The 18,307-nt window shown below is 55.6% G+C and overlaps 1 protein-coding gene across 1 annotated transcript in view; it reads left to right on the forward strand.

The window, feature by feature from the left end:
- Window positions 1–18,307, forward strand: part of OLFML2B (olfactomedin like 2B) — a 36,015-nt gene that overhangs the window by 8,407 nt on the left and 9,301 nt on the right. Inside the window, exons 4-6 of the mRNA XM_030302711.1 lie at window positions 9,278–9,454; window positions 14,600–14,825; window positions 16,771–17,283. Coding sequence (XP_030158571.1) covers window positions 9,278–9,454; window positions 14,600–14,825; window positions 16,771–17,283 — 916 coding nt within the window. The remainder of the gene's footprint in view (window positions 1–9,277; window positions 9,455–14,599; window positions 14,826–16,770; window positions 17,284–18,307) is intronic.

The following is an 18,307-nucleotide window of genomic DNA, read 5'->3' on the forward strand; positions in this document are numbered from 1 at the left end:
GCGGGCACACGTGTGCATCCCCGCCCCTGGGATGTAGGAGGACGAAGGAATGGAAACTCCATTTGCAGATGAAAGAGGAAGGAGAGAGAAGTTGAATCTAAACCGTTCGAGTCTCACCTTTTGGTAAAATCAACTCCTAGAGCTCTGCTTCGTGGAGCGATTTTGGTGAAGCTGTTGTTCTGAATTGTGAAAATAACACACGCATAGAAAAGTACATACACGGTGAGGGTACAGCTTAAATTATTACAGAGCCGGGCATCTGGGGGCTCAGTCGGTTAAGCGTCCGACTCTTGATTTCGGCTCAGGTCATGATCTCATGGTTTGTGAGTTAGAGCCCTGCACTGTCTGTGCCGAACCTGCTTGGGATCCTCTCTCTCTCTCTCTCTCTCTCTCTCTCTCTCTCTCTCTCTCTCTTTCTCTCTCTGCTCCTCCCCTGCTTGCATTTTCTCTCTGTCTCTCTCTGTCAAAATAAATAAACTTAATAAACAAACTTAAAAAAAGATTATAAAGCAAATGCCCATGTAACTACCACCCAGCTCAGGAAAGCTCAGCGCCCCCCACATGGCCTCTCCTCACACCCCCTCCCTGAAGGGAACCTCTGTCCTGACTTTTATGTTAATCATCTTCCTTGCTTGTTTTTTTTTTAAACATCTTCATTACCTAAGGATGCATCCCTAAATACACTAGTTTTGTCTGTTTTTGAACTCTAAATAAAGAGTCCTACAGAATTGTGTGTGTCAGTGTGTGCACACATGTGTGTGTCAGGCTTCTTTCACTCATTTGTGTGTTTTTTTAAGATTTTATTTTGTTGTTTTTTTTAAACATTTATTTAAAAAAAATTTTTTTTTCAGCGTTTATTTATTTGGGGGACAGAGAGAGACAGAGCATGAATGGGGAGGGGCAGAGAGAGAGGGAGACACAGAATCAGAAACAGGCTCCAGGCTCCGAGCCATCAGCCCAGAGCCCGACACGGGGCTCGAACTCACGGACCGCGAGATCATGACCTGGCTGAAGTCGGACGCTTAACCGACTGCGCCACCCAGGAGCCCCTAAACATTTATTTTTAAAATATATTTGTTTATTTTCGAGAGAGAGGGAGAATGTGAGCGGGGGAGGGGCAAAGAGAGAGGGGGAGAGAGGATCTGAAGCGGGTTCTATCTACGCCGACAGCAGAGAGCCCTGGACGTGGGGCTCGAACTCACAAACCATGAGATCATGACCTGAGCCGAAGTCGGATGCCCAACTGACTAAGCCAGCCAGGCGCCCCTCAATTTTGTTTTCAATAGTTTTTAAGTAAATTCCACGCCACGCATGGGGCTCGAACTCATGACCCAGATGGCAAGAGTTACATGCTCTACCCACTGAGTGAGCCAGGCACCCCTTGTTTTTAATAGTTACCTACATGGTTTTGTGTCCTGTAGTTCATTTACTTTTATCGCCGTGTAGTAGTCTATTGTGTGAATGTTCCACGGTCTATCGCTCTGTTGTACTGATGATGGATACGGGGTGTGTTTTCAGTTTTATAATTCACAGTAGCCCAGGAGTCTCCCTGTACATGCACGTCCCCGTCTGTGTCCCTGGCCCACACGTGTGTGCATTTCTCTGTGGTGTGTAAGTAGGAAGGGAGCTACTGGGACGTTAGTTACGCTCATCTTCATCTGTAGGGCGGGGGGTTGCCAAGCTGTGTTCCCAAGTGGTAGTTCAAGTTTACGTTCCCTCCAGCGGGGACTGAAAGTGCCGCACACGTCCTCGCCAGCACCTGCTGTGGTCAGACTTTCTAGCTTTCGTCAGTTTGGAGAGTGTAGCAGAGCAGGGCCATTTCACTGTATTCCGGAAACCTAACCCCCTACACATCTTTTCTGTTCGCCTGGTGGAGGCCCGAAACCCCACGGGCGTTCCCAGAGAACTGGTCCAGGGAGAAGTAACATCCAAAGTGGTCAGCGGTCCAGGACCTTGGATGTGGCAGAGTAAGGCTGACCCTCTCCTGGCAGTGGCTGGGAAGGGGAAGGAGATCCAGGAGTATGAGTTACATTAGAGTCAGGGGTGGGTGGGCACAGAGAATAGGTGCCAGCAGAGGTGGGGAATCGGAAGTCTAGAAGGACAATCTGTGGCTTCCAAAGGCAAACCCTGTTCGTTGCGTATAGGGCCAGCAGTGACAGTGATTCCGCTGAGAAGACTTTTACCCTGAGCTCTGAGTGCACCCGGAGACCCGAAACCTTGTAGGCTGCCCAGGCCCGGGGGTGGATTCTGAAGGCAGCGGGACAGAGTCATGGGGTCCTACGCCCAGTGCCAAATACTGCTTCCAGGAGCAGATTGATTATCAAAGTGGAGAAAAGGACAGAGGGACAGGTCATTAAAATAATCTCTTCTAGCATCAGGGTTTTAGTATGATTAAGTCATTCCTACACAACTTGCAGGGCTTTGTGAAGAAGTGCCCCACCCCCGCGTGGCAGCAGGACACCTGTCAGTGCTCCCAGGTACTTGGATATGCGTGTGACTGTGCATACGTATGTCCACGTGTACGTGTGGGTGCACGGCCCCTGCTCTTAACACAGCTGCGTGCCTGCAAGCTGCCCGGAGTGTGCTTTCTGTTGCGGAAGCCCTGCACCTTCTGGAGAGGGTGACTCGACTCTTCTTCTCCTCACACGTGTCTGCCGGGGTTTGTAAAACTTGTCCGTGAGCACAGATGGTCACCGTGGAACCTTGTGTGTTCTCCGAAGCCTTTTCCCCTGATAGCTTTGTGTCCGAGTAAGATTTAAAATCTGTGATGCAAAAAATAAATAATAAAAATGGGGCGCCTGGGTGGCTCAGTCGGTTGAGCATCTGGCTTCGGCTCCGGTCATGATCTCGTGGTCTGTGGGTTCGAGCCCCTCATCGGGCTCTGTGCTGACAGCTGAGAGCCTGGACCCCGCTTCGGATTCTGTGCCTCCCTCTCTCTCTGCTCCTCCCCTGCTCATGCTCTGTCTCTCAGAAGTAAACATTAAAAAAACTTAAAACTCTGTGATGTAGTCACCAGACTCAGAACTGGCCTGCTCCCCAGAATGTGCCAGCACAGGCTTTGCTGAGGCTTCTTCTTCGAACCAAAGGATTCGGTGGCCCTTGTGTTTCTGGTCTGAAAGGCACGATCACAGGAGCGTTCCTGACTCAAGGGGATGTATCCTTTCATCAACTAATAGGAAAATGTAATTTTCGTCTGTGCAGGCCTGGCCGTGAGTTAGGGGAACTGTCTCTTTCCAGGCCTCCCCTCTGTGGCTGCCTTCCATGCCCTTCTAGACACCCCCAGGATTCACTGTTTTTCCTGAGCAAATCTGCTTTCGCAGTTGGTCACGTCCTGCCTCTCCTACTCTTGGAGAGACGTGTCCCCCACTCTGTCTGACCACTGTGTTGTCATCTCTGAAAGGGGAAAGGGTTGGAGATAATATTTCTAAGATAAATTTCGGCTTTAATGTTACTTAATTCAATTACATCTGAATATGGGTTCGAGTGAATATATTCCATCTCCTGGGCTTGTATGTACTTCAAATCGAATTTGTCTCTGTGGAAAGAAAGGTTTTCTTTCGGCTAACCAGACTAAAGGTGTGAGAGCCCGCCCTCCGTCTGCTGGCCTGGGAGCAGCTCGTAGGTGCCAGGACGTGAAGGAGCCCGTGGCTGTTTTAAAGGGGTGAGGTTGCCCCTAAAGCAAATTCACCAGCAGAGGCCTGGGACTTCTTGTTCTTTGCTTGGTTGACTGTCCTTCCGGGCTCTGGACTTTTGAGGGCAACCTGGGCCTGAGCCATCTCTGTTTCCGGGTCTTGGCCCCACAGCTGATGCGGGCTAGACGCGCAGCAGCTGTCTGGGGCTGGGCGGGGGGAGTGATTGAAGGCGACAGCAGGTGGCCCCTGCACCCAGGCGGCCTGCCCAGCTCCGTCATCCGTGCTCCAGGATCGCTCCTGGTCCTGTCAGCTGGAGCACCGGCTGCTTCTAGCTGCTCTCCCCCCCCCACCCCCCAGCTCTTTCACCAGGGGCTGGAGACAGCTGTCGGCTGGGGCGGCTGTCCCAGGCCACCTGGTCCTCGCTGTGTCCTGGACGGCTCAGAGGGGGAAGGGCAGGCGAGTGACCAGGAGCCGTGAGTGGGCCCCCCCACCCAGGATCCGGTCAACCCCCACACCTTCACCCCCTCAAGGAAGGCCAGTGTCTGGGCCCTCAGGCTTGCCATCTCTATCGGGCCGTGTGTACTCCCAGCCAGCGAGCGATGGGGTCAGGTGGCCTCTTGGGATGTGGGGACACGTGCCTGCTGCATGACCTGGGGCCCAGGCTTGGCCCAGCCGCAGTCCAGCTCTGTCTCCTCCTGCGGGTGTCTGGTGCGTCTCTTTAAGACCCAGCAGTCTCGGGGCCGTCCCATTCCCTCCTGCCCAGCCCACCGAACCTTAGCTCACTTGCCCTTTCCCACCTGCCTGTCTGCTGCTGGGGTCGCAGGGGTCCCACTCCAGCTTCGCTGGGCGCACCAAGTCCTACTCCGTGCCTGGCACCGTGCAGGCAGCCCCTGGTTCATTCTCCACGCCAGGCCCGCTTGGGGGGGGGGGCAGCGTCATTATTCCCAGAGCGGTCCCATCACCTGCCTTCCGGTGGTGATGGCGGTGTGGGCTGGTCCCTGGAGCCAGCACCTCCCCTCACGGCAGCGCCGTCCAGGGCTCTGGGCAGGGGGAGTGAGACCACTGCGAGCGGCCAGAGCCCTGCACCGTGGTGTCTCTTCCTCAGGTCCCAGCAGGTCCCAGCACCGCCGGCTCACGCTCTTGCTCAGTCTCCCCCTCGGCCCTGGCCCCTGCCCCCATCCCACCCGCCTGCACCGGACCCTCCATGGCTCTGGCTGACCGCGTGCCAGCCGTGCGCCCGACTTCGCCTACACCCAGCCCCTCGCCTGGTTCCCTCCTCTGGTATCTGCGCATCTGGCCGTAGTCAGCGTGGGATGCCGGTCCCCTTCGCGCCCTGGGCTCGCACCCTCCCGTGCCCGGTGCCCGACCGCGTGTCCCTCCAGCACGAGCCGCCTGCTCTGTGAGCGCCTCTCAGGTCCCTGGCTCTGCTCGGGTCTCTAAGTGCTGCGCCTGGCTGCGCCCAGCCTCTGGTGCCAGCCTTCTGTCCACTGGCTGCTCCGCCCTCCTCCCCACCCTCCTCCTCATAGCACCGGGATCCTTGGCGGCCACCGTGCGGTGTGCCGGCCCCTGCCAGGTAGACCCCCTGCCTGCCTCCTCCGCCACATTGCCAGCGCTGCCCGTGAGCCAAGCAGCACTCGCCACGGACGTCACGGTTGCAGCTGTCCCGGGGGAAGAGCCCAAGGCATGAGGTCATGGGGTTCACTGTTCTGCCAGGGCTGAGTCTAGAGGGCCCTGTGTGGGCAGCCTCCCCCGTACTTCCTGAGAAGTGCCCCGCGGGGAAGCCAGACTCTCAGGGGGCCGTGGGGAGCCCTGCAGGGCCAGCACCCCCGGGGAGGGGGGAGGTGGCCGGGTCAGCGGGTGGCTGAGGAGGTAGAGCCGCTGTGCCGTCCTGGGGGACACCGCCTGGCTCAGCCTGGCTGGCCGGTGGGGTGATGTCACCGCCAGCCGGGTGTTGATTCAGGGGAGTAAACTCTGTCGTTCCCGTGGGCGCTCAAGGCCGTGCCATGTCAACCCTCCCGTGCCGAAACCCAAAATAATGCTTCCTCGCTGAAATCAGAAAGGGCACTGGGGACTCCTACATCAGTGAGAAGGAAGCCCCTCCAGGGACCTAGAACCCCCGGGGTCTAGGGAGCAGGTGAATCTGGGGGGCCGCCCCTTTGCCTCCCAGTGAGCGCACAGGCCGATGCGGACTCTTGCAGGGTGTTCGGGAATCAGGCGGAATCTTGTTTTGGCCGTGAGGCTATGCGGGCCCTGCCATGGGATCCACCCAGAGTGGAGTCCGAGGGCCTCAGCCCCCACCTTAGAGACAGAGTCATTGACCTCGATGAGGAGTCAGAAGCTACCTCCGTCACCTCGCCCTGCCTTCCACTTGTCACTAGTTGGTGCTTTCTTGTTTATTGCTTTCTTCCCCTCAGTGGAGGGTGGTCTTTATCAGAGCAGGATCCTGGGCTTTGTGGCTTCTGCTGGACCCCTTGGTGCCCAGCACTGAGCACGTTAATGCATTAATGAAGAAGTAACACTCTGAACCGCTGAGCCTGCTGGGCTGTGTTGCCTCAGGATGTGGAGAATTCATGGGGGAGATGCGTGGACGCTGCTCTTAGCAGGTGCTCGTGGATGTACAGAAAGGCGTGAATCCCGGGGCTCCTGGCTGGCTCCGCGGTAGAACATGAGACTCTTAATCTCAGGGTTGTGAGTTCAAGCCCCACATTGGGTGTAGAGATTACTTAAAGATAAAATGTTTCGGGGTGCTTGGGTGTCTCAGTCGGTTAAGTGTCCAACTTAGGCTCAGGTCATGATCTCACAATTCGTGGGTTCGAGCCCTGAGTCACGTTCTGTGCTGACAGCTCAGAGCCTGGAGCCTGCTTCGGATTCTGTGTCTCCCTCTGTCTCTGCCCCTTCCCCGCCCATGCTCTCTGTCTCTGAAAAATAAATAAACGTGTAAAAGAAATTTTTAAAAAATGAAATCTTTAAAAACAAAAAAGAAACGTGTGAATCCAAATATTTGGCTCCGGTAAAACAGCCCCTTTCATACATTTTGGCCCTGTTTCCAGCAGATGTACCCCAAGCTTCCAACATTTAAGACAGCCCTTCTCAAACTTTGATGTGTATGCACATCGCCTGGGGGTCTTGTTAAAACGTAGATTCTGATTCCGCAGGTGCCTGGGCACGGCCCCAGACTGCACTCCTAACAGGTTCCTGAGACATGCTTTGTGTAACAAGGACTTAGGGGAATCCACCATTTCTGCATTTCTCTGCATATGCATATTCTCTCACATACCCTGAGACCACACTGCAACATTCACAGGCCCCTCTGATGGGCTCCCCACTGCTCAGAGAACTGGCTGAGCTCCAGGACCCTCCCCCCGGCCGTCTTAGTGGTTCCACAAGTGAACTGCGGAAGCGAGGGCCAGGAGGCCGGGTGCTGGGCTCAGCTCTGCCACTTTTGTGTCTATCATCTTGGGAAAACCACATCATTCCTCTGGGCCTCAGTTTCCCCATCTGAGAAGGGCTTGAATTCTGGGATCCTGCAGGGGCCTAGAACACCCAGCTGCAACATCCTATCAAAAATAATCACCATGTCCCATGCACTCCCATATATATTCACTTATTTACTCCTAATAATCCGTAGGGAAAATCCTAGTATTACTCCATTTTACCCCTGGGGACACTGCAGCTCAGGGACTTTGGTTTGTCTAGGATCAAAGAAGTAGGAATAACATTGACATGTAAGCCAGACTGTTCCCTCCAGAATCCATGCTCTTAACCATTGCACTTGACCGCCCCTGATAACACCTATCGGGAATGACTGCCCACCCGGTAAGACTGCTCCTTCCGGGTATTCCTTAAGGAAGACTTCTTTCTCAGAGGCTTTCTCTCTCACAGTTAACTGCCATTTAGAGACACGAGCTTAGCCTGAGCCCCACAAAACACATCAAGCCCTTCCAGTGCTCGAAATCTGCCGTGAAATGAAATGCCAGGAGAATGGCATGGCCGGTGGTTCCGGGGCCTAGTAGACTGGTCAGGGGAGCCCCCATGGGAGCCATGGGAGCCACAATGCCGGGGGTTACTGCCGGCCTGGATACTTCTACACCCCACTCGGAGCTACGGCGGCTTTCCTCTAGGACTTAGTGTCCTGCCAGGCTGCAGGGCTGTGCCTGTCAACGTCTGTGCTTTTACGGTCCCCAAGACAGAAAGCAAATGCATCTTCTGTTTTACATGGTGGCTTCCTCTACCCACGTCATAAACACGGCCCAAGGAGAACATCACATCTGAAAACTCACGGGGCACCTGTCTGTGCTGACAGCTCAGAGCCTGGAGCCTGCTTCGGATTCTGTGTCTTCCTCTCTCTCTGCCCCTCCCCGGCTCGCACCCTATCTCTCTCTGTCTCTCAAAGATGAATAAACGTTAAAAAAAATTAAAAAATAAAAACTCAGATGCTCATGCAAACTAGAATGCAGGCCAGAGCAGGACAGTGTTGGGTCTCCGTGCAGTAAACCAACCTCCCTCAGAATAACCAGAGGAGAAGGGCCCCTCTGAGCCTGTCGGTACCCATCCCTGGTTCAAATCCCTTGCTGCGTCACCGCCTCTGGGGCCCTGCTTTGTGCCCATTCCCTCTCTGCTCTGACCCCCGCGAGCCCCACACTTGCCACCTGCGGAACCCATTGGTGCCCGGTCACCTTCCTCTTGCCACGCGGACCTTCTTCCCAGTTATAGTTGGCACCTCCCCGGCACCCCCAGACCAAGAGCCCCGGGGTATCGTGAGGCTTTGCTCCTTAGACACACAGGAGGTACTCACCAGTGTTGGTTGGCTTAGATGTACCTTTGGTCCCTTCCGGTGTGAACCAGGACTGGAACACCATTCCTTTGCCAGGTGGAAGTCATTTAGGGAATCTGTTTTTATGGGTAAATAGGAAAGTTTAAAACCAGCCTGTGGGCTTTCTATGTAAATGATGCTTTCAAAGTGCTGGGGGTTAGTTTGTGTTCATTAGAAATGCAGGTTAAGTAGATGTCTTCACCACCTCTTCTAAAATTGCTTTAAAAACCCTTCTTCCGTTCATTGAGCTGCTGGTACACATGTATGGGGTATGAGTGGGAGTTTTTGTAGTGTCAGTTCTCACCGGATAAGGACGACCGTGTGCAAATGACAGAAAAGGAGCCAGGTGTCCTGGTGACCTAGAGACAAGGCAGTGTCATGACTAGGGAAGCTATGGGAGTTTGGGGTGGCATGTCCAGCAGTGGGACACCCCAGAGCCGTACTGGCCCAGAAATACTGCCTGGGATCTGGCCCTCAGCACAGGGCCGGACCTCTCCAGAGCCCCGGTCACTCCTTGGCCGATTTCTCAGCCCGCTTTTGCGTTTCTAGCTCTGAAGCACATTAATGGATCTTCTTTTTCTTTTTTTTACTGTTTTTAACATTTATTTATTTTTGAAGGAGAGAGAGACTGAGCAGGGGAGGGGCAGAGAGAGAGGGAGACACAGAATCCGAAGCAGGCTCCAGGCTCCGAGCTGTCAGCATAGAACCCCATGCAGGGCTCGATCTCACAAACCGTGAGATCGTGACCTGAGCGCAAGTCAGATGCTTACCCGACTGAGCCACCCAGACGCCTCATCATGGATTTTCTTTTTTCCATTTTTTCTCTTCTCAGGAAGTTTCCAAAAACCTCACCAAGGAAAATGAGCAAATCAAAGAAGACGTGGAAGAAATCCGAACGGAGATGAACAAGCGGGGGAAAGAGAACTGCTCTAAGAGCCTCCTGGACAGCATGCCGGACGTCCGCTCGGCCTTGCAGAGGGACGCGGCGGCCGCCTACACCCACCCCGAGGTACGGCCCCGGCTCCCTGGCCTCCGAGCACAGCCCGCTTTGTGCCCATTCCCTCTCTGCCCTGACCCCCACGAGCCCCACGCTTGCCACCTGCGGAACCCATCGGTGCCCGGTCACCTTCCTCTTGCCATGCGGACTTGGCATGGCTCTCACGCGTGCACAGAGCTTTGCCGGATTTGGTTCTTTCACGGTCACGGTGTCATTTTATCTAGGTAGCAGTTCTGTGGGTGTGATGGGGCAGGGTTGACTCTGCGGCCCAGAGGGGCTCCGTGAGTGAGTGTTGAAGTGTTTCACCGGGGCCAAGAGTCGGTGGTGGATGGCAGAGCCTGGATTCCAGCTGTACCGCCGAGGTGTCCCCCGGCAGGGTGTTGGGGGGCAGGCAGGGCTCAGGGCCTTGGACACTCAGAGCGTCTGAGCCGTTGCTGTGCACTGCGACGTGGAGAAGGGCTAGGCGTTGCCGCGTAGGAGCCTGTTGCCTGGGCCGCTCGGAACTGGGGTAAGAGAGGAAGTCAGCCGATGCTCGGAACGCTTGGAGACTCGTAAAAGAGATGCCAGGCAGGCGGCAGCTGTGGGTTAGGGGAAATCCTGGGCACATGTATTCCGAAGGCAGGACAGTGGGCAGATCAGGACTGTGGAGGCCAGAAACCCTGAAGACCATACGGTGCTTGCGCCCTGCCCAAGAAGGAATTGAAAATAAAACCAGTTCCAGACCAGAAAATAAGTATAAGGAAGGCCAATAATTTTCTGGCTTTGCCCATGATGACTGCTTTGATGATTTTTTGGAAATACCATGTTTCTTAAGCAATTATTTTTATTCTCATTTTTAGTTGTCCCCAAGGCACTAGCTGCTGAGCATGTGTTTAGTCAGCTTAGTGGGTCATCCTTGAACAAGTCTGAACTTAGAAATTTTCTTTTAACGTTTATTTTTGAGAGGGAGAGAGACCGAGCATGAGTGGGGGAGGGGCAGAGAGAGAGGGAGACACAGAATCCCAAGCAGGCTCCAGGCTCCAGCTGTCAGCATAGAGCCCGACGCGGGGCTCGAACTCACGAACCGTGAGATCATGACCTGAGCCGAAGTCGGACGCTCAACAGGCGCCCCAGATCTGAGCTTCTAAACCAAAAAGCTGAGGACATTTGGGCTGGAAGGGAACTTGGAGGTCCCCTTTCCCCGCACCTGGGACCCAGCCACTCCTGTCTCAGCCCATATGGCATCTTGAGCTGGCCCAGTGCCCGGCGGAGTCCGGCATTCCCTGCCCTCTCTGGCTTCCAGTTTCCCAGTCGGCCGAGCCTGAGAACCCGTCTGTTGTCTTGATGATACATTATGTGGTATGTTCAGCAACCCGGCTCATATTTCCTGAGGGCAAACAGTAAACCAAATCAAATGCACCAAACCCGTTTTGTCCTTGCTCAGCAAAGCCCTTTGCCCTCCTGAAATCCCCGTTCAGCACGCTGCTGAGGTGAGCACAATCGTCCCGTGCCAGGGGGTAGAGCCTGGGCCAGGGAGGGGTGGGAAGGGGGAAGGCCAAGGCTAGGATCTTCCTGCCCCCCCGCTTCATCTCTCTGTCTCTGTAGCGAACCCCATGACTCAAAAGGGGGCAAATGGGGTGCTGGGTTCGGTGGTTATTTTCAGGGTTCTCGTCGATGATGTTGGGGTTTCTCGGCGTGGTGAATGGCCGTTTGTTGGAGGCCTCTCTCCGACAAGGTCGTTGCCTGGAGGGCTGGCAAGGGGATCTGGGGGCCGGGTTGGGAGTGGGGACACAGGGACGCCAGGAGTTGAAGTCATACAACAGACTCTTGGATTAACAGAGAGAGGAAATCAAAGCTTGGTGGGGGCAGCGGCCGCCCAGCACAGCCTGTCGCCAGCGGATCCAGGGAAATTATATGTTCTCTGGCAGAGGCCGCCATGGTCTTACTCCATCTGCTTGGCTGGGAGAAGGAACTGCAATTCCCGCCTGTCCCGGAGAGCCTGGAATTAAAGACAGTTCCTGGGGTTTACCATGAAGAAATGACAACCTGCTTTTGCAATGCGGAGGGAGGCCAGGGTCCAGCAATTAGCCGGCCCACAGCGTCTGAGTCAGGCGCTTGGGGGCCTCTTCTCAGCTTCCCAGCCTCCTTTCCCAGTGGGAAATGAGGGATCCCCAAGTCTGCTGGGCAGTAGCCAGACCATGGCCTCGCTGGCTTGGGGGTGTAGACGAGTTTTTGGATGGCAGACAAGTCCGTCCCGTGGTCACCGGTGTGGGCAGTGTGGCTTAATGTGAGGAAGCGTGCAGGCTCTAAAGACAGCAGCCCTGGGCCTAATTCGGAAGTGCCCCTCTCGGCCACTTCACTGATTGACCTTCAGCCGAATTTCTAAATGACCCCGAGCCCCTCTTTGCTTATTTGTAAAGTGCTCTCTACCTTGCCTCATTGTCGTAAGGGTTAAAAAATGCCATAAAGGGACGTGTCTGGTCAGAATGGGAGCCCACTGAAATTCTTCCCCACAGGCCACGTATCCCTGCATCTCTAGCCCAGCTCAGCTCACCAGCAGGAAGTGGGAATTGAGGAGGGGGCAGGTGGCAGGAGCGGGGGCTCCCCTGGGCACACGCCTGCCCCTTTCTAGAGCGCTGTCTGGCCCCAGCCAGGGGAGGCTGGCAGAGAGGTGCCCCTGCTTTGGAGAAGTCGGTCCCCACGGGATGCCAGGGAGCATAGAGCTGCCATGTCTGCTCTGTCACCTGGTTTGGCTCTTTTGTCGCGGGAAAACCCAGTACGGCCTTGGGGGTGTGGTTGCGAAGGGCTCCAGGTTTCCTCCAGGCCAGATTTTTAAGGTCAGAACGAGAGCCTTATTTGCTTCTCTCTGTGCAAAGTGAGAAAGTTGGCCATTCGGGCTGCCTCTCCTCCAGCTCATATTCTGTGACCCTGAAGGCCCTGCCCTGCCTCTCAGGACCCTGGGCCTCCGGGGACAGAGGTGTTGTTTCTCAGTGGGCTCTGCTTCTCTGGGGGGATGTCACTGGGGTCTCAGGTAACGGGATTTAGGGGCGCTTGCCCACCTCATCGTGGTGAGGAGGGGGCTTCCATGGCTCGGGGGCGACAGGAAGCCTCCTCTTCACTATGGGGCCCCCGGAGCCCTCCTCCTGAGAGCAGGGCAGGGCCACACCCCTCAGGAACTGGACCCACCTGTGGGCGGCCCTGGCTTTGAACTCAGCTCCCAGGAACCTGTGCCCAAAGTCTGTCGTTTTCAGTGGGGGGAGATCGGGATCCTGGGTTGGGGGCGGCTACGTGACCAGATGGACCGAGGCAGGACCTAGAGAGCGTGCCACACCGTGGACACAAGAGGCCATTCCCTGGGCAGCAGCTCCACGGAGGACGGGGCGCTTCTTCCGCTGGACCAGAACCAGCACGGCAGCGTCCTCAGGGTGCTGTCAGGACGCCCAGGTCGGGGCGCCCGGCTGGCTCCGTCGGAGGGGCATGCGACTCTTGATCTGGGGCCGTGAGGTCAAGCCCGATGTTGGGTGAGGAGATTACTTAAATAAACGGAACTTAAAAAAAAAAAAAAAGAGGCCTGGGTCATGGGCTGCCTACTTTAAAGCATCATTTGACAGAATCCCAATGCCAGTCACAAATGTAGACTGTTCCTCGGGATTTGTTCTGATTAAAAAATTCAGTGCAACGGGGGGTGCCTGGGTGGTTCAGTCAGTAGAGTAAGTGACTCTTGATCTTGGGGTCATGAGTTTGAGCCCCGTGTTGGGCACAGAGATGACTTAAGGGAAATTCAATGTAAATATTAAGGAGCGCCCAGCCGGGGGCATCAAAAATGAGCAAGAGGTGATTGCTGTCCTTCTATTCCATATGGTCTGCAGAGGCAAATTCTTAAATAATGCCCATGGAAGGCAGGCTGGGAGAGGTGCTGTGGTAGAAGGGATAGACTTGTGTCCCTTAGGAGCCGTGTTCAGCATCGTGAGGAGAAGGCCCGAGTCTGCTGTTCTTTCGCGTAGAAGGGCTCCAGGGGCAGGCAGACCGTGGTGGGTGGTTCACTTCATGGTGCCATCAGTGACATCCATCCTCCAGACCCCCCCCCCCCCCCCCCCCCCCCCCCCGTCACAGGAGGGCTGCTCTACTCTAGCCGCCCGTCCGCATTTCAGGCCAGACCAGTCAGGAAGAGTGCGAAAGATGCCTTCCAGCTGACTCAGCCTCCCTTTTAAGGAGCTCTTCCCAAAGCTCTTTCCACCAACTTCTACTTATACCCCACCGGCCAGGACTTTGTCCCGTGGCCCCTCCCACAAAGCCAGCTTCCCATTAGAGAGGAACAAGGAGACGGGATTTACGTGGTCGGTTAGAAGTTTCTGCCACAAAGTGCAGAGTGAGAACTGGGAAACAAAGATTAATTATGAACGAGAAGGGCTGGGACTATTTTCTTAAGGACGTGAGAGGTTAGCGGGGCCTTGAGAAATGGGTACATTATGATAAGTAGCTAGAGGGGGGAAGAGAGGAGGCCTTCCAGATGGAGAAAACAGTCCGAGCAAAGGCCCAGCAGCTCAGGAGAGCCGAGAGTTTGAGGAGTCAGCCAGGTGACTCAAGCACCAAGGAAGGGTTGGGGCTGGGGGCGCAGAACAAGAGAGGGGAATGCTGAGCTGGGTCCAGGTCTGTGCTTAAGAGGGTGGAAAATGCCAGGCCAGGCACTTTGGACTTTATCCCGGATGCGTCGGGGAGGCTGTAGAGCAGTTCCTTCTGATCATGGAGGGAAAAGCTTCGTCCCGAGGGGTGCATCTTGGTTCTCGGGCCTCACGTTCCAGCCTGGGCACCGTGGCCCACACACAGACCTCCCCGGAAACAGCTGAAATGAAATCTAAGTCACGCAGCAGCCCTAGGCTGGGAAGCACAGCGTGGACGTTACAGAGACACGTGCTGGAGCCAGAGGGCCTGGGTTCAAATCCTGCTGCTACCACTTACCTGCTGTGGGACCTTGGGCAATTTACATGACGTCTCTGTGCCTCAGGTTCCTGATGTGTACGTGGGAGTGATAAATAGCTCCTACCTCGTGGGACTCGGGGGAAGATTGGTTGGCGTCCGTAAAGCACGTAGGACAGTGTCCCGGCTCCAGCAGTCCCTCCGCCTACCACTGCCTGTCTGGCCAGTGACCTGACCTTAACTTGTGTCCCCTCTGAACAGTATGAGGAGCGGTTTCTGCAGGAAGAAACCGTGTCCCAGCAGATCAACTCCATCGAGCTCCTGCAGACGCGGCCCCTGGCCCCGCCCGAGGTGGTGAGGCCACAGCGGCCCCTACAGAGGCAGGTCCCCCTGCGGGGCCGGCCGGCCTCCAAGCCCACCGTCATCCGGGGCATCACCTACTACAAGGCCAAGGTCCCGGAGGAGGAGAACAACATCGAAGAGCAGCGTGAGTTGGGGGTCGGCGGGGTGGGCGGGGAGTCACCGTTTGCACCCTGTGTATCTGCACGTCCTCTGAGCCACACGCCCCTTCTGGGGTCCGATTGCTGCCGTGGCCTCTCCGGGCCAGCCGGGTCATGGGAAAATTGCCTGCGGTTACGAACTATCCAGAGTTCCTGCTGTATCTTCTCACAGTTTGCTGAGCAGCTTTGGGCAAGTCACTTGACCTCTCTGGGCTTGTAGAAGATCACACAGCAGAGCTTTAAGGGACTTCTGTGCACCCCCCACCCCCACCCCCCAGCCTGGTTTCCCAGTTTGCAGATGAGGACACTGAGGCTTGGAGGTGGGATGATGTGCTCAGACCCCTGCCCCTGCCGCACCTGTTCCTGCCTCCAGGGTACCTGGGCTTCTCCCCTGTCCCTCCTCACAGTTGGTGCTCACCTAGCTGTTGGCATAGTCATTTTGCCCATGTAAAAGAATTTTTTTTAATGTTTATTTATTTTTGAGAGAGAGAGAGAGAGAGAGAGAGAGTGAGTGTGCAACCAGGGGAGGGGCAGAAAGGGAGAGAACCCACAGCAGGTTCCAGGCTCTGAGCTGTCAGCACAGAGCTTGATGCAGGGCTCAAACCCACGAACCATGAAATCATGACCTGAGCCAAAGTCAGACGCTTAACCGACTGAGCCACCCAGGTGCCCTTTGCCCATTTTTAACCATGTTTGTTGCCTTTTTTAAAAAATTTTTTTTAATGTTTATTTATTTTTGAGACAGAGACAGAGCATGAGTGTGGGAGGGGTAGAGAGAGAGAGGGAGACACAGAATCCGAAGGAGCCTCCAGGCCGTGAGCCGTCAGCACAGAGCCCGATGTGGGGCTCGAACCCACGGACTGTGAGATCATGACCTGAACTGAAGTCGGACACTTAACCACCTGAGCCACTCAGGCGCCCCTGTCTTTTTAAATTACTGACTTATGGGATTTTTTTTTTTCCTTTTACATATTCTGGAACAGTCCTTTGTTCATTGTATGTACTGCAAACGTTTTTGCCCTGCCCATGGCTTCAGTTCCTTAATGGTGGTTTTAACAAACAGATGAAATGCAATTCTGTTTATTTCATCTGTGGTTAGACTTTGTGTCCTAAGAGATCTTTGCCTCCTCATATTCCTTCTCTGCTCAAAACCGTGCACAGTCCCCCATTTCATGCACAAGAAGAACTCAAGTCCAAACAGCAGCCAAACGCAATGTGACGTGGCTCCTGTGTCCTCCCTGATGTCACCTGTTACTCTCCCCTCACACCCTCTGCTTCTTCCACACTGGCTGCTCCTCAGCCTTCGCAGGCAGGTTCTGGCCTCAGGGCCTTTGCACTGCTGCTGTTCTCCCCAGAACACTCTTCCTCTGATGGCTGCTTGGCCAACTCTTTCACCTCCTTAGGGCCTCTGCTCATCTCCCTCCTGACCACTTTATCCATTACCGGAAGTCTCCTTTCGCCTCCCTGCTCCAGGGCATGCCTCACCCCCCTCGACTTTCTCCCCCAAGCACTGTAAGTGTGCTGTCTATTGTTTAGTGTCTGCACCATTGGACAGAAGCTCCATGAAGGGGAAGGATGTTTGTTCTGCTCACCGTTGTTGAATGTGCTCCGTATGTGTCTGCCAGGGGAGTGGACAGGGGTGGGGTGACTTCCTCCAGCTCAGGTCGTGGCTGTGCGTCCTCCCGGTGCCCCAGAGACCGGGTGGAGCCCAGAGGCGGTCTGTTCAGAGACCCTCCAGGAGATGCAGAGCCCTCCCATCTCCGCTGCTTCCCACCTGCCTCTTCTGCAATCCCAGCCGGGCTGCATCTCTGAATCAGGCCGTCATGTCGAGGAAAGAAACCTTGTTATTAATCTGCCGAATATCGCATACTCTTGCCTGCCTGACAGTGCTCCTCCGCCCGAATCACAGATGACCTTCTGTTTGTTTCCCAGAAGACGAGTTTTTCAGTGGGGACAACGGAGTGGATCTGCTGATTGAAGATCAGCTTCTGAGACACAACGACCTGCTGACCAGCGCCCCCCGGAGGCCGGTGGCCACCCACCAGGGCACCACCGGCACGACCCACATGCAGACCTCGGCCCCGGCCTCGCCCTCAGATCCCAGCTCCCCCGACCCCACCCTGTCCCCCTCAGCGACGCGGTTCCCAGACCCGCTCCAGACCTCCTCCGTGATTCCAGGTCCCACGACGGGGGCAGGCCTGGAACCTTCCACTCAGGTACCAGCCACCACCGTGGCCCACACAGCCACCCAGCAGCCTCCGGCCTCGGCTTCCGTGCCAGGGGCCTCTGGGGACGCATTTACTGAGGCTCCACCCACGGCCCTGGTGCCTCCCACCACAGTCCAGACAGACCCGCTGGGGAGAGACGCTGCCACGGGGCAGGGCGGGGCCTCCGCCAGCCCCACCCTGAGCCCGGAGGAGGAGGATGACATCCGGAATGTCATAGGTGAGTTCCTTCTGCCTGGCCCTGTCTCCGCTCACACGGTAACAGGCTGAGCCTGGGGAGAGGTTGAATGGAGAGACAGGAGCCAGATGGTCAGACTTCTCCGGAAAGGAGAGTGAGTGGAGTTGCGTCTTCGGCCAGTGCCGCAGGTTGACCCTGGGTTTATGCGTTCATAGTGTGGCCGGCGAGCCCGGTGGGAAGCTCCTTTCCAGAGTAAATCGAAATCAGCGGAGCCAGGGCCCCGCCTGCATTGGTCAGTTTTGTAAACACTGGTGTGCTTTCCTGTAGTGGGGACTGGGTATTTGGCAATGACTGAGTTAAGTTTTCTGCAGGAGGTTTACCAGGCCGTGAAGTAACAAGGGGTTCCTATTTGTGGGGTCAGGGAGGGGGCAGGGGAGTAACTAGTACAACGGGCCCCAGGGCCAAATCTCACGAGCGGTGGCCTTGGAGAGCGTGGGGATCACGAGCGGCGGCCTTGGAGAGCGTGGGGACATCGCAGCACCGTGTGGCAAATGCTCTCACAGAGGAGAAACAGAGGAGTGGAAAGGGGAGCACCAGCTTGGCCCGGATGCCAAGAAGGTTGGGGGAGCTTTCCTGAGGAGGGCGTCATTTGAGCTGGGTTTTGAAGGATGAACAGGAGTTTTCTAAACAGAGAAAGGGAAGCGTTCTGTTGGGCCTAAAGGAGCAGAACGTGTCCCAGAAGCATGGAGGAGTGCAGCCCTGTTCTGTGCCCCATTCTGGGGGCTCCGCGGCCACAGGAGGACTCTGGGAACCGTGGGACACGGGGTGGGGGAAAGTCGACAACAGAAGGAGGTGGGAGCCACAGGTGCCTCTCCCAAAGAGAACGACACCCAACTTTAGTTAAGTCACCACGGGTAGTGAATGAAAACACTGTTGAATCATAGTTTCATCAAAATACTTGTTGAAAAGTGCACGAGCTTTGCGGAAGACATGGTTTGCCTTCTGCCTAGGTCTTCCTTCTTCCCGTTCCCTCCTCCCAACAAGGTGCTGGTAGCTGCTGTTGGAC

The sequence above is a fragment of the Lynx canadensis genome, chromosome F1 (assembly GCF_007474595.2).
Source record: "Lynx canadensis isolate LIC74 chromosome F1, mLynCan4.pri.v2, whole genome shotgun sequence".
NCBI lineage: Eukaryota > Metazoa > Chordata > Mammalia > Carnivora > Felidae > Lynx > Lynx canadensis.